Here is a 16,024-nt window from a genome sequence, read left to right on the forward strand (position 1 = left end):
CCACTGAAGAATAAGCAATACTATGAAATCACAAACACCCCAAAGTGATTATGTACTTTTTTGAAAAGAAGTTGCTTTCATTCTTTTGTTCTTCCTTAAGCTGTTCATGTGCATGCTGAGTAAATTGTCTCTGTAGTCGTATTTTTTTCTACCCACAGATAATGCATCACCATAGTGATTCTCTTTTTGTGCTGCCCTGAGTAACTCTGCTCCCATGATTCACCCAGATTGAGATACGCTTCCTATCTACTAAGCCTATATAATTTTTACTCAGTCTTACTACATTTGTACCAATCAATGCTCAGAAACATCTAATCTCAGTGTGGAGTACCATTTTACAACCAAGTGACAAATTAAATTATACTGCGGTGGAGCTGTAGATCAGAATTAACACTTCTACTTACAGAAAATGAGTGCTAATACATGTGGACTAGAGTCTTTCATGTCTTTATTTTAAACATTACCTATACTTTGTGTTTCAGTAGTTGGCTCAAACCCATGCAAATATCTAATCACCCAAATAGGCACTTTACAGATAATTAGCACTGAACCTGTTTAAATTGTGAAAATGTTTATTTATTTCTTTCTGAAAGTAAAATATTGGTAATTTATGAAGATGTTTGTGTTTTGTTTATTTTAGCTTTTAGGTTCTCTAGACATTTAGATTTTGGCCAAGAGTTTCTCATGTGCCCACATTTTTGCAGCTAGGTGTACACCCCAGACTTTTGCCTTCTCCCTGATGTGTGGCTCCTATGATCTGAGTTTCATGTTCCATTATCTCACATATGGAACCCTTTTGAAAATTGCATTGTGAACATACATCTATTTCTGCCTGAAAAGAGAACAGGAAGTGAGATGAAATTTATTCTTTATTTTATAAATTAACCCAACAGTTAATGGACTCAGCCAATTTGTAAAAATCTAAGTTTTGTGTCATACTCTGCTTTTTGAATTTTTTTGAGTGACTGTTAGCCATCAAATAATTGCAAAAGGTACAAGTGCAAGGTATTTTAAATTTCTTTTGAAGTTGCTCTATTTTGCACAGTATAATTAAATGCTTGCTGGGTCAAAGGAAAAAAATACAGTAAGTAAAGCAACCACCAGGGAAAGTAAGAACTGAATATCAGTGTCTTTGAACACCTTATATCATAAATTTTAATGCTAAATACAGCAGGGCAGTTCCTATCTTAGAATGCTCGCTTATTGTGCTAGTTAGTGATATTTGCTTACAACATGGATGAACTTTCAAATTCCAGCAGGCACTGAAACAGGTCTTTTAATCCCTGTTACTACATTAGAAACTGGTAGTATCAGAAAGTAGGTGATAAATTTCTTGAGTGCTCTATGAGACAAGATTTTGACAAATAAATAACTTTTGGAAGTGGTTGAAATTGTGACACACATATCCATTTAGGCCTAAAATGAGGCAAGAGAAAATATATTCTTCCACGAGGCTGTAAAGATGCTCTTCCACTTGGGCTCTCTTTCTGGCTAGCCTAAACATGCCCATGATCTTGGTGTTGCTTTGTGCAGATTTCTTTCTAAGACAGCTAAATTTGTACTGTAAAAAGAAACTACATGCTTAACTTCAGATTGTCAAAGTCACCAAGACGGCTATATTGTTGTGTAGAAGGCAACTAAAGTGTCAGAGCACTGCTTCTTCCCCTGTGTCACATGGCTTGAATTATGGGTGTGATTTGTATGTCACACAGAGGACTCCCATTCAAGCTTCTAAAGATACTTGAGTTGTATTTATTTAGTTGTTCTTCTTTCCAGCTTCTTCTTCAGTAAATGCTTGCCACTGGAATGTTGCCTCTAAAATGGTTAAGATTAAATTAAGCTTATCTTTCTTATTGAAAAGAAAAAATAGATTTAAAAAAACCCCAACCAACCAACCAACCAACCAAACAAAAAAATCCACCAAATATTCGGATAATATTTTATAACTATGAAATCCAATGTGAACTCTGATAAGCACATCTTTTCTCTGTGCAAAACTGCTAAACATCTCTACAGTAATTATTGCTAAGATAATGAATATTTCATCTAGAGAAGATATTAATTTATTATTATTACTGTAATTTATTATCAAGAATATTCTAATTTCCTTGTAAATCTGACTTTTTGTCGTACACTGAAAAAGCCAACCTTTTAAAATTTTGCTTTTAACAAAACAATAAGAAACATGTAAATCCAATATTAAATGTAATTTTAAATGAGTTTTTGTTTCATGATTCAAATTGTTTTTTCTATTGAATTTCAATCATTAATTACAGCTTACTGATTAAAATTAAATGCCTTCAGCTCATCAAATTTAGATATTTCAAAATGTATAAAAAAAATATAATACAATTACAGCAATAATGAACTTCAACACTAGGAGGTGAAATAGCACTAGGGAGGAAAGCTGCAACATTAAAAGTTTTATCTTAACATAAGAGACCACAAGAAAAAAACACAGTGGTATTTGGGAGGACTATAACTCAAGCAATAATACAGAATGAAAGTTTTTTATTTATTAATAGGAAATTACACCAATCAGATTTGCCCAATAAATGTGTGAATCCAATTTAAGTCTGAAAATTGACTGAAAATGTATTGGTGAGTCAAATACTGCAATATATTTTGAGTAAAACCTTGGTTTTCCTGAAAGATTTATTTGAGAACAAGACTAACAACTTTAGCAAGATTTAATAGCTCCAGCCCCTGAATCTTTCTGCCAATGAAGACCAATGAAGTAATGTTTTAAGTGTGCCAAATTTATATATAAGCTCTTTATTAGAAATTGTACTTTCTGCTGATTTTCACAGGAGGGTAAACTAGTTAAAATTTATCTGGAAAAGAGCACGACAACATTTGCTGATCTTTTCCTTCATGATACTAAGTGGAGGAGAGGGTAGGCACGCAAAGGATCTGAGGTGCCGTGAAAAGAAGGGACATAGCCATCAAAATGCAAGGCCAATCCAGAAGCACAGGGATGTAAAATAAAGAAGTGCTGGTGCCACAGTCTTCTGAGGGAATTTCTTATCCTTTTCCTGCGGACTCAGCACACTGGAGTGCCCCCTGAAATGCCTGTACACTAATGCATACAGTCTGGAAAACAAACAGAAATAATTAGGAGTCTGTGTGCAGTTAGAGGATTATGACCTCATTAAAACTATGGAGAGGTGGTGGGATAGATGACACAGCAGCAGACTGCTGCAAAACACAAACACAGGCCCCTTGAGAAGCACAGGCTGGGAATGCCAGAGGGAGCTGTCCTATGTGTGAGAAACAAGCTGGAATGCATGGAGCTCCGCCTTGTGATGAGTGATGGGCTGGGAGCTGCTGTGTTGGGAGCTGGTGGGCAGATCAACATAGGTCGTTCCTAACAGGAAAGGAGTAGTTGAGATCTTTGTCAGACAACATGAAGAAGTCTCATATTCCCAGCTGCTGGTTCTAATGCCTGACACTTCACTCTGACACCTGGTAGAAAGACAACATGGCAAGGAGAAGCAAACTAGGTTTCTGAACTGCACTGACAACAGCTTTCTGACCCAGGTGATCCAGGAATTAATAAGTGGTGCACCTGATACACACAGGGAAGTGTACAAACAGGGAAGAAATTGTCAGGGATGTGGAAATCACAGACATCCTTTGACTGCAGTAACCAGGGATAGTGGAAATCAGGGTCCTAAGAGGCTGGACTAGGGCAAAAAGCAGAATCATCACCCTGGTTTTCAGAAACCCAGATTTTGGCCTGTTCCCTTTAATCAACAGAGAAAAATTTGAAGTTCTGCACTACAGGAGAAATAACCTCATGCAACAATACCTTTTGGGGCCAACTGGCTGGAAAGCAGTTTTGTAGAAAAAAAGGCCAGGAGAATCTGGTTGAAAACAAGTTAAGCAGGAGCCCAAACTGTGCTCTCATGACAAAACAGGCCAAGGAATCCTTGGCTGTAATGAGGAGTGTTGCCAGCAAGTGGAGAGAGGTGGAGAAACTCATCTGTGTCTGGTGCTGGGCTCCCCAGTAGCAGGGAGAAATGGAGCTGCTGGAGAGGGCCAAGAGAAGGGCTGCAGAGGGAGTTAAGGGACTGCAGCACCTTCCACAGGAAGACAGAGCTGGGAATGTTTAGCCTGGGGGAGGGCTGGAGTGGGGAGCAGCTGGAGGTCAGTCACTAACAGCATGCTCCAGGGATCAAATACTGGCATCAATACTGTTTAACGTCTTCATTAACAGCATGGGTAATGGGGAAGGGCTCATCCTGATCAGGTTTGATACAAAACCTGGAGGAATTTCTATTATGTACTAGATATAATATAATGCTACCATTCAGAGAGGCATAAGCAGGTTGGAGAATTGAGCAGATAGGAATCTTCTGACATTCAGCAAAAGCTTCGGCTGACCTTGCTCAAACAGTGGGATTGCACTACATAGTCTCAAGAGTTCCCTTCCAACCTCAAAAAATATGTGATTTTGTGATTCAGTACTTGATGAGGTACATTCTGCATTTATTTTTACTGATGTTGGTAGGATATCATTAAGTGTCTAACCCCTAGAGGCATGCAATGAGCAAATGCCTCTGAGGGCTATGTACTATCCTGTATTTAGAAGAGATCATATCATAGGTTAACAATCTTTGACAAGGGCTGTAAAAAATCAACTGTAAAACACTTTGAAATAGCTCACTAGAAAGGACAACTGACTAATTATAGCTCAAGAAAATTCTGCTGTATAATTTCTAAGGTTATATTCCAAAGCTCATCAGAGTCATTTCCTTCACATCTATTGGCTTGGGTCAGGCCGCCTCTGAATTAAAAAAAAATAAAAAAAACACAGACAGTGTATAAAATGTGTAAATAAGGAACCATTTAAAAAGTACTATAGACAGGAAATATCTACCTCATATAACATTTTTTTTTTGCAAAATAAATAAAGAAATCATATTATCAGGAACCTGGTAGTTACAGACTTCTACTGGACTTCTACTAGATGGATCTTTTACAAATAGAAAACTAAGGAATAAGCACTGAATAAGCAATCTGGCTTCAAGAAATACTGCCACGTGTGCTGCAGCGTGTTACTTCACCTGTGATGATAAAGCCAGCTGAGGGTAAACTGTGCATTGAAACAGCCTGTGTCAAAATACTGCTCTTCTTATTTACTGTACTTGGAACATTTTTTAGCAATTTTTAAATTTAATTCTGGAAATTATACCTCCAAGCTGTATTAGCTTTACTATCAGACTGGAAAGGCTATAAACTTCAGATGAGAAGAGGGAGGACAAGGTGCCTGAGGAAGTGGGACTCTAATTTAGCTTTTGCTTCAAAACCAGAGAGAGTAATGAAATCCCAGCCTAAAGGCTGGATTTGTAAAGATTATTTAGGTGTCCAAAGGCCTAGATGGATGCTTAGCGTGATCTTAAAAGCATTAAGCAAGAGTTTAATGGGTGTTTCCAAAAACAAAGAGCCTATTTCAGTCTGCAATTGCCTAGGTACCTTTCAAACTAGATCTCAAGACTGTGAAAAGAGGCTCACAAAAAAAGTAACACATCTTGTTCCCAAATCAGATTATTGCTGGGTCTTACACTCTAGGTCTGAAATCTCTCATGCCTTGAGATGACTTGTTGACCTCGGATGGAAAAAGCAGAAACATGATTTTTAATTTGGTTTACATCAAATTATTACCAAATATATTTTTGTATTTTCTCCTATTTGGATGCTCTTAAATCCTGCTCTGAATCAGGAACGAATTACTGAAAATTTGGCATCCCCTCTTGCAGATAAGTTTTCACTAGTTTAACTGAACTGCCTTGTAATACACATAATATGACTGAGTCAATGCAATATTAATAAATGAATGTGATCCAGCAAAGATGTTTCCTTATGTTAATTCTGAAACTAGTGACTAGTACTAACCTAGCTGATCCTTCATACATGGGAGAGACATAAGGCAATATATGGTTATGGAGATACTTAGACTCTTTCAGTCATAAACAAATCTCAGGGAATGAAAATTAAAAATATTCCGAGAGGACAGGCTTTGTACTTTCTGGATTGAGTTTGTATTCTTATTTTCTCAAATATATGTGTGTACCTCTGAAGGACATTCTGCTACTTTCCTGGGACCCAAGCTGTAATCTGTTCATACACATGACTTAATGGAAGTTTGCTCCATTTTTCGTGTGGGAATTATTCATGTATGAGAAGAAGAAAAGAGATAATTTCTTCTTTTTTCCCGTCATTGAACTTGCATTCACTTTTGTTTAGTGAGAGCATCTGTTCAATTTCTTTCATATTATCAAGTAGTCAATGAGAGAAAAAGCTATAAAATATGAAGAAGGTAAATGAAAATGACAAGGAAAATTTACATTAGGTACCATGAAAAATGACTAAAAGACTTGAGGGAAAACTTCCTCTAGGAAGTCATGAAGGGTGCTAATCTAGAGACGTGCAAAATTAAGCCGAAAAAATTAGTTATCAGCAAGTGCGCATTAGGGAATGCAGCAGAGAATTTAAGCAGGCTACCAGATTTATAGTGAGGCACTACTGTTGCCTTGAAACATCTTCCTGACCATAGAGCCTCAGGGTTAGCAAACTCATGCATTAAAATACTTAATTAGAGAATGTAATGGGGTAGTAAAGTTGATAGCCATCTTTTATATAAAAAATTGGACAAGCAGACTGCCTTACTAGTAGCAACACCAAAAGTTTAAATCCACATTTTCTAGAATATGTTAATTACACATACTTCCTCTGAATGGGAAAATAGTTTTTCAAAGCACAAATTTAAAAGTGTTGTGATCATGGAGATGATGAGGAAAATGAAAGAACTTTGTTGACTAGCAGTTCTGAGGATGGAAAGTGACAGAATTTTAGATTTTCAAATATATATATATATATATATATACATATACATGTGCAAAATTATATATAGCATTACTGAATGTAAAGTGGAAATGAAAGTTTCATTTTGCAAATTCTTGCACTCCAATATGCATCTGCCAAGCATTTAAAATCTGACAATTGTGTTATAGTGGAAAAATTCTTAATGCATTTTAGAAATATTAGATGGAAACAAATGTGATTTTGCTCCTTTTTTTTTTTTTTTTAAGTGGTTGTATGCTCTTTTTTTTAATTAATTTTAAATAATTCTGCTAGAAATAGCTGGGTTTTAGTGATTTTTAGGCTACATCAATGCTATTATGTGTATTACCATGCTCTCAGAGCTTACTGCTAGAAGTTCAGCAAACCATAAGGTCTTTCACTCTGCTTCTGTACTTGCTCTTTGATTTCTCTGCATCTGGCATGATTACTTTCTGGTGGAAATGTTCTAACTGCCTCCCTCACAGATCTAGACAGGACCACCTTGTGAGTAGATTCTTTTATTTTTTCATTTGGTGGAATGGGGTAAAAGCAGATTTATAGCAAGGTGACTATGAATCCATCTGAAATGGTGAAGTGCTCATTCTTCGCCACCAAAATGGTAGTAGTGATTTATGGAAACCTCTAAAGTAGAACACAGGATTACATGAAGGCCAAGTAATTTCCACTCTCTGGCTTTATTGCAGGTGCTTAAAATAGTAAGGTCTTTTAAAATTTTTTAACTGGTGTTATACCACACAAGTAACATCTATTGATATTTTTTCGAGCTTATAATCACTAAAACTTTGTCACATCTTTGTTGTATAGATCTATTGTAAAAATATGGTGAGCAGGAAGGAGCTGTACTTTTGACAAAGGTGAGTTTATTGGAACAATGTCATCAGAAAAACAATGTTATCAAAGATTGATTTGCACTGCTACATAGTGAAAATGAAGAAGTGAGTACTAATGAAGCTCAGAAAGAAATTTAGTATCTCCAGAGTCATAGGCTGTCATACAAACCTGCCTGATGGTGCCCAAATATAAGGGATATACCTCTAAGTTAGCTACATTTGATGAAGACATCTCACATACTCAAGCCTGGGGACGGGTAGGTGGGTTGGGTTCTAGACTTTTCTCTACAGGAAAGCATGCAGGCAGGACTAGCAGTATTTCCTTAACAAGGCATCAGAGGATTGCCTTAAAGGTGACTTGTACAATGCAAACTGTCAGGCCATTTGGGGCTTTGATAAATGAGACTTATATGCAGGAGCTAGAAACAATTTCCGCAGCTGATAACATCAGATCTTCATTTCAAGTGCACCTCCAGTTGCAGTCTACATCCCTGCAGTGTGACCATTTTTCCTAATTAAGATTATCATCTCTGCCAGGCTGAACTGTATCTACATCAATTAACTTATTCAAATTGATTATGGAATAGGGCCTAGAAGGAATAATGTGGCACTCAGTAATATTTTCTTTCATATGTCTCTTTACACATGCCTTTGCTTTGATCTCTAGAAAGTTTCACTGAATTGCAAATTCCACTCACCTCATTGAGACAAGTACCAGCATACAATGCCTTCTGCAAAACCAGTAATCAAAGTGATAACACTTCCAGTTTTATTATGTTTTCCTCACGTAGGATCAAATTATACTGATTCTTACACAGAACCTTTTTAACCTCAGAAGCACTGATGGATGTATGGAGAACAGTGTTTTTTGAGACTTACAATACTTCTGAAACAAAAAAAAATTTGATTTTTTTCTACGCTGAATAACTTATCAGGCTCTTTCAATCCATTAATATTAATTTCATTAAAGTCTATATAATAGTAAAATTACCTGAAAAAAAGAGATTGGCTTGAACAGTGAGAATAGTTTCATATACTTCAAGGGACTTGCACATGGAGACACTATTTTCTTCATAAATGTTTTCCCTCCTAAGCCACACCGTTTACAAAGAGGATGTTTACCAATTGCTTTATTGCTGCAAATGCTCTGGTATAATGAAGAGCTGCTGTGTAACCAGGATGGTTTTCTCTAACATTTTATTAGCAAATAATTGACTTCCACCTTCTTTCATACAGCGCTTGCATTTTCAAATCTCATCATCTTTCTTAACATTTCCAGAGCTATTTCAGCTTCATGCCTAACATTTGATATTATTGATAGGTTTATGTAGACTGTGATATAAAAAGAATTTTGTCCTAATGAGTTCAAGTTTTGCCACAATGAATGCCAGAGTTCCAACTAATCTCTGCTAATGTAGGAGAAAGCTTTTCATGCATGTGCTCTCCTCTGAACTGAGTCAAGAGAAAAGTGTTAAACCTAAGCTATTCTGCTGTCTATTCTGACAGTATTCTAACACTGCTTCTGTGAGGTTTATGCTTGCTTGCTAAGAGACATATGCCAAAGTGGGAATTAGTTTCAAGCTCTGTAAAATAAACTTCCAAAAGGTATCTGCCCTACACTGTGTAGTCATAGCCTCACACTTGCACCGAGGAAACTTGTCTTTTAATCCATCTGGAAAAAAATTATGAGGAAGACTCCACAGAGGAATTGCTGGACTTGTGTCAATGACATAAGCCTTTGTTTTGTTTTGTTTTCCTGCAGATAGAATGAATCCTCAGACACAATTAGGCTGACTTGCTTGACTTTCACTGTCCCTACCCCAAATAGCACAGTTATGACACTGCAATACACTGCAGCAAGTGGTTCAGGAGACAGGATCGTTTGTAAAAATCGGTGGTCACAACATGCTGCAACTTTAAAAAAGACTTCTCCAGTGGCAATGCATCTTTCAATTGAAGTATTATTCAATCATTTTCAGAAACACTGATATTACAATTATTTACAGTTGGTCTTGTATTTCTAACCAAGACCCAGAGTCTGTGTAGCCAAAATTATCTCTTTGCTACTTCCTTGAGGGAGAATATAGGAGGTGTTAACTTACCCTCCTAAGACAGTTCCAGTTTTCTGAACATTTCTGTAGAAACTGCACTCTTATTTCAAGTGAGCTAGATAGAAAAATTCTGATTTAACATAACTGTGTCAGGATTACAATTCATTAAGTTTGAAATATTTGTGCAGTGGGAACGCAATGTTTTGGCTCTGATATAATGATGTGCAGTCCAGGAAAGTGTTCTATGCAAAAACCATAAACATATACAAATATATATACACACCAGAAGAGTGTACTGACTTTTATTTTTTGCCTACTATACAGCACACAAACCTGGGTGGCATCTTACTGTGTTAGGTGCTTGCTCTATCTACCAGATAAGATAGACAAACCTACAAAAATATAGTTACAGAGAGCATATTTGATTCTTTATTTGCTTTATCCCTTTATACCTACTGTGAAATCAAGCAGATGTATTCTGAGAGTGTGTGGAAATGGACAGGTAGTTTAAAAACACATACAGGTGTATTTCTTCAAATAAAAAGGTCATTGTTTTAGCCAACCAGGTCATTTCCTGTCCTACAAAACATTCTTGTAAATGATGCAACCTTGAAGACTCACCTTTGTTGTATTAAAGAACTTTCTTTTTTTTCTGTTACTGGTATTGGAAGTGAAAAACAAAATTAGATCAATCAGTTTATCAAATGTTAAAGGCAAAAGAATTGGGGATGATGTCTTTCCAGAACAAGGCCATATTAAGATGACCTCTGCTGCACACATTCAATGCTTTAAGCATAAGTATAGAAGCATTTTTAGTGCACACACATAATAATATTTCTTTATTTTGAAGAAAAAAAATATTAAATGCAGTATTAAAAAAATGTTTAGTAGGAGAATACATATTAAAAAAAAAATTATTACTGTTGAATACTTAATGACTACCTTTGCAAGTGTTGGAAGGGGAGTTTTATAGAAGAACAATCATCAGGGTTTGTTCAGTGATTTTTACATGTACAGCATTTAGGATAAACATGTGTATACTGAAATGGCAACACTTAATTAAATGCTAGTAATCATATTGTTAATTCATTACAGGACAGTGTGATTCTGGAAAATGTTTCTTTTCTGAAGCATGCCTTCCTATATAAACAATGTGAACTCTTTTCAAGTCTTATCTTTGGTATGTCTATCTAAAGTTTACCCTAGTGAGGAATGTCCATCTATTAACATTGAACTTTGAGCAGGATTGATTGACATAGTGAATAATTCCAATTAGTGATTAATTCCAAATTAGTACCCCCCACTTGAAGTACTGATGAAAGTAGGTTGAACTTCAACCATACCATTTACATTTTACAGAATAACTCCTCACTGTTCCTAGAAGTCATAGCTTTCTTCCCAGGGCTTTCATTTTAACAAACATCTCCATTAATTTCACTGGAATTGAAATGAAGGCAAAGCTGGAAACTTTAGAGACCCTTAGCTCCTTTTGACAGGTTTCTGCTCCAAGTCTTCAGTCTGGGGAAATGAGAACACCATAAATATGTCTTTTAGTTACTATATTTATAGAGCTGCTCACTTAGGCTGGAATTTATCACTTCAACTGTTACTGGTTTCTACATTAATTTTGGTCACCAGTACAGAGCAGTTCAGCACCTTCAAAGCAGATTGCCCACCAAACCACACAAAGCTTCTCTGAACTTTATGGTTAGCCCGTGAGTAATATTATTGACTGACATACAAATCTGCAGATAGAATTGATGTACTTGCCTACATGGGGGCAAATTTGGCCATCTCATTCACCGATGTGTCCATTTCTATACCCACTTGAGCTTTGCTTAAACACAGGAATTAAAGGTTTTTTTATTTTTTTTTTTAATATTTGTATATAGAAATACCCATGATCAGTTAAAATTGGAATTAGTGTTTTTCATCAAGAGTTCTGCTTGAACACAATGTAGACAAATGCATATAGCAAAAGAGTAGATATATAAACCCATGGATGCCAGGAACTCTACTAGGCCCACTGATGCTGGGAGCAAAAAAAAAAAAAAATCCAATTTCTCACTTAAAATTTTACTTAGTGATGACACTCCATTATATGTCTTGATGACCTACAATAATGATAAAATTAATGCATTAGTCACATGCAATCAAATTGGCTCCCAGTAAGTAATGCAGTCTGATTAGGAACACCCTTTGTTTCAAAATTTCGATTCTTTTTCACTGTACAGCAAGTGATGTCATTTGATTGGGAGAAAACAAGGAACCGAATTTTGGAGGGCAAATTGATTATAACAAGACATCTGAAAACACTTTTTTTAAACCAGAACAAATTTCTGTGAGGTCTGAGTTTATTGACAGGGCGTGACTAAGAGTTCAGTGCAAGTACACCTGTTCTTTGAAGCACTATAATCAAAGGTAAAATATTTTCTTCTTTTTTATAAACCTATCTGGATGATATACTTTTGGAGTCCTATGACTTTTGTAAAATCACACTGTTACTGCTTCTTTAATCTTCTCTACATCTCACAGTCCGTAACTGCTCGTGCTTACAAGTGTTTGTGCGGTAATATAAAGTTTGAAGACAATACCATAGGACATCAACTCTTCCTCAGAAGAAGGAAAATTTCAAGTTAAATATTTTTATACAAATTGGATGCAAATTATTTAGTACTTTGAGCTATATTGGCTCGCAGATATGTATACAATTAAAATGTTCATATAAACAGACACAAAGGCCAGCAACAATATTGCTGATGTTTCCATCAACTGTCATGTAAAAGGAGGTTTTCAACTATGGCCCTCTTCTGATTACATTTTAGGTTTTCAAGTTCAAAATTCTCAAAGCTCCAATCTGAATTTAAAATTAGCATGCACAGCAGAAACTGAAATGTTTCAATGATATGTGTTACATCCTCTAGGTACTGAAAGAGGGATAATGTATTGTGCCAAGAATAGCTGCTGCCAGGTAGGGCTATTGTAGCATATCAAAAAGTCTGGAATGTGACACATTGCCAAGAAAGCTTTTAGAAGAGAAAACAAGCAACTGATTTTAAAGTGATATTTTACTTTTTATCAATACATTAGAGTAAAAATATTAATGTTAATTCTTCCCCCCCAGAAACTGACTTTACTAAAAGCTCATACTATGCAGCAAAGAACTCCACTTATTTAGGGAAATATATTAAAAAACTGAGACAACTTCATATTGTTTCAAAGATACAAATATGAAATCTGATTATCATGATATTTTTGTTTAAAGGTATTTTTATCATCATAATATCTTCAGTAACATGAAGGTTTCTTGAGCTACTTTGCAGCATTGAATGCAACATCAGCAAAGATAATACTATATACTTATATTTATTTATGTATCTAGATCACAAGCTAATGTCCTCTGATATAAAGCAAGAGCTTTGAAAACATTCTGCTTTCTTGTGTGTGCTTTTACTTAATCTTTATTTAGTTTCAAGGTATAAATTTATAAAATTATTGTAAAAATATAAATAAATAAAATTCTCATTCTTGTTGAGTGGTTGCATACCATAATTCTTTGATTTTATTTTTACTACTGACATTTAATTGAATTCCAATGACATCAAAACTAACTTGGTAGTCTGACAGTACATTACTGCAGTATATTTACTGATCATTCAACAATAATTAAATATTGCAAATGGTTTAAAAAACCAAGCTGATATGTAAAAATTGAGTATAAGAATTTTAAATTAACAGCACTGAGAAGGGACTACTAACACAACATAATTATAGGAACATTTTGAGAGAAAATGCACTATGAAATATAAATACTTAAGGAAAAAAATATGTCCAATTGGCATTAAAAAAAAAAATAGTTCTGAAACCCTGAGCTACGTTACTAACATGTAGGGCACAATAATAACTGTGACAGTCGGTCACATAATCATACCCTGGGAGTGTTGTAAGTTCTTGCTATAAGCCTGCCTGCTGGAAATATTTTGCACAAAGGAAGAGACACATCTCCAGAAGGAACAATAAAGATGATTAATCTGGCAGACAAACTACTGAGTGGTAGGTTTCAACAGCTTCATGTGACTCTAAAATTGCCTTGTTGATTTAAGACAGTAACTCTCTGCTTAGGACACTTCCTTTACCAAGAAAGGATAACAGTTAATACACCACAAACAGAATCAATATTAAATAATTGTTTAATATACAGAAAGTAATACAAATTATCACTGCTTCAAGTGCCATATGAGGTCACCATCAACAACCACAACTGGATTATATATTTCCTCAATCAAATGATAAATGATTTCAGGGTTGTGTGTTAGGATATCCAAAATTTTAAATACCAAATATTTTAAAACAAAATGTAGCATCAAACAGAAACAGCAAACATAATTAATTATACTATCCTGTGGAGAAAACAAATGGATCTCCATTTTCAGAGTTAGCTACCAACTGGCTCATATATGATATTATACCCTTCTGACACTTAGGGTACTCCTCTTCTAAGGTCAGGCAGGTCTCCTGAAATGAAGTTACTAAAACAAAGACAAAACAGGGAAATTCAGCCTTTTCTTTTACCTGAGAAGGTTTGTTTCACATGTATTGGTGACTGATATGGCAGATTTTGGCATCTTGATTAAGTGTCTTAAAACCTACACCACTTATCGCTTGCTAAGGTTATCCGTGTATTCAGAAGAGGGATTGCTAAACTGTAAATCATTGTCACCACTTCTCAGGCATGAGCAGAGGACAAGCGAGTTGCACAAAACCAGAGTACGTGAGACATCCTTCTGCTTTGCTGTGTTCTGTTGTGTCCTTGTGTAGCAGTAAGACAGACTACTTTTTCAGCCTCCTAGACAGTAATCGACACTCATTTGCCCTTTTTTAAAATTAATAGAATTGGAATAAATACATAGACCTACCTTTGTTATTCCCAATTATCATCCTCTACTAGTTTTCATGAAACACACTTTTTCAGAAAATGAGAAGGCAAACCAGGTGTTAGATTATTTATGTTTGACAAATTCATATCATTTAAATAATTAAAACTAATTTGTGTTGAGAGCTACAGTTGCATTTTTATTAGAGAAACAAGTACAAATAGGCATCACTACAGAGCTGTTTATTCAATAATGAGATTAAATGAAATGGATTTTTTAGTCTCGATACTTTGATTAATGTGGCAATTGGAACTTCTGTGCCCTAACAATGTGGAAACAGCTGCTTACCCACTATAAATCTGTAAAACTCCTCCTTTAAAGCTACACATTTTAAATTATCCCTAAAAATATATTGTAAGCAAAATACTGAATGTTTTCAGTTTAAACAATATTGTCATTATAAATCTGAAATTATACTTTTTAATTTAATCACAAAAAAAAAGTTTTATTTACAAATAGCAGTGTATATGCTTATATGTAATGTAAACCTTTCTGCATATCTTATTTCTTATATAATATAGAGGTTATTGTATTAATCTTTATAGAAAAAATACTTTACTTTTAAAATAATAATAAATTCTAAATTAATTATTCTACAACAGGGAAGTACAATTTTAAGAGAAAAATATATGAATACAGCTACAAGCAGAATGTGCTGTGTGTAAAATTGCCTGCCAAGAACCAGTTAAAGCAGCACAGTACTTACCCTTTGAACAAAAGGCATCAACATGTAATTGCAAGAAATCTTTATGGACTATTAAAGTTTTGAGGAAAAAAACAAAGATGCAAAATTTCTGGAAGCAAACACATTTATAGGACTATAATAGAGCATATTGTCCTCTTTTCATTAAAGATTTTTCAACCATTTTTATTAGAGATGCAGCATATGATATGTACAGGGACTGCATTGCACCAGATAGGGACACACTAAGCCATGTTATCCTTGCATTTAAAAACCATTTGAATCTCTATCACTTACAGAATAAACCAGTCTCTGTTTGTGAATCTGTGGTAAACAGTAGCCCTCAATCCACCCAAAATCCACATCAAAGCATTTAGAATTTGGAATATGTAGACATCTTGTCTCAAGTGAAACAGACATTTAGGAGTCAGCAGATGGACTAAAGAGTGTCCAGACAGAAATGTGTGAGCATTATCAATAAGCATATAGTAATTTGCATGACCCATCCTTAAATTTTTTAATGATACTATGACATAGGGATTAAATTCACTGTAAAATTACTAAAATCTACCAATTTTAATGCTTTCAGACTGTTTATTTTTTTTTTTTTCCAATAGAAAAATAAATCTCATACATTCGAAGTGGTACACAAAAAGACTG

At 35.0% G+C, this 16,024-nt stretch overlaps 1 protein-coding gene across 2 annotated transcripts in view; it reads right to left on the reverse strand.

Annotated features, from left to right (window-relative positions):
• Positions 1 to 457: 457 nt before the first annotated feature.
• NOVA1 (NOVA alternative splicing regulator 1) overlaps positions 458 to 16,024 on the reverse strand; it is a 158,077-nt gene continuing 142,510 nt past the window's right edge. Inside the window, exon 5 of one of the 2 annotated variants that reach the window (XM_058836601.1) lies at positions 458 to 1,815. In XM_058836601.1, the coding sequence (XP_058692584.1) occupies positions 1,753 to 1,815 (63 nt within the window). In that variant the 3' untranslated portion in view covers positions 458 to 1,752. Of the gene's footprint in view, positions 1,816 to 10,687; positions 11,267 to 16,024 lie in introns of those variants that run through there. The other variant, XM_058836611.1, reaches the window with a different exon arrangement.

Source organism: Poecile atricapillus, chromosome 1 (genome assembly GCF_030490865.1).
Source record: "Poecile atricapillus isolate bPoeAtr1 chromosome 1, bPoeAtr1.hap1, whole genome shotgun sequence".
Lineage (NCBI taxonomy): Eukaryota > Metazoa > Chordata > Aves > Passeriformes > Paridae > Poecile > Poecile atricapillus.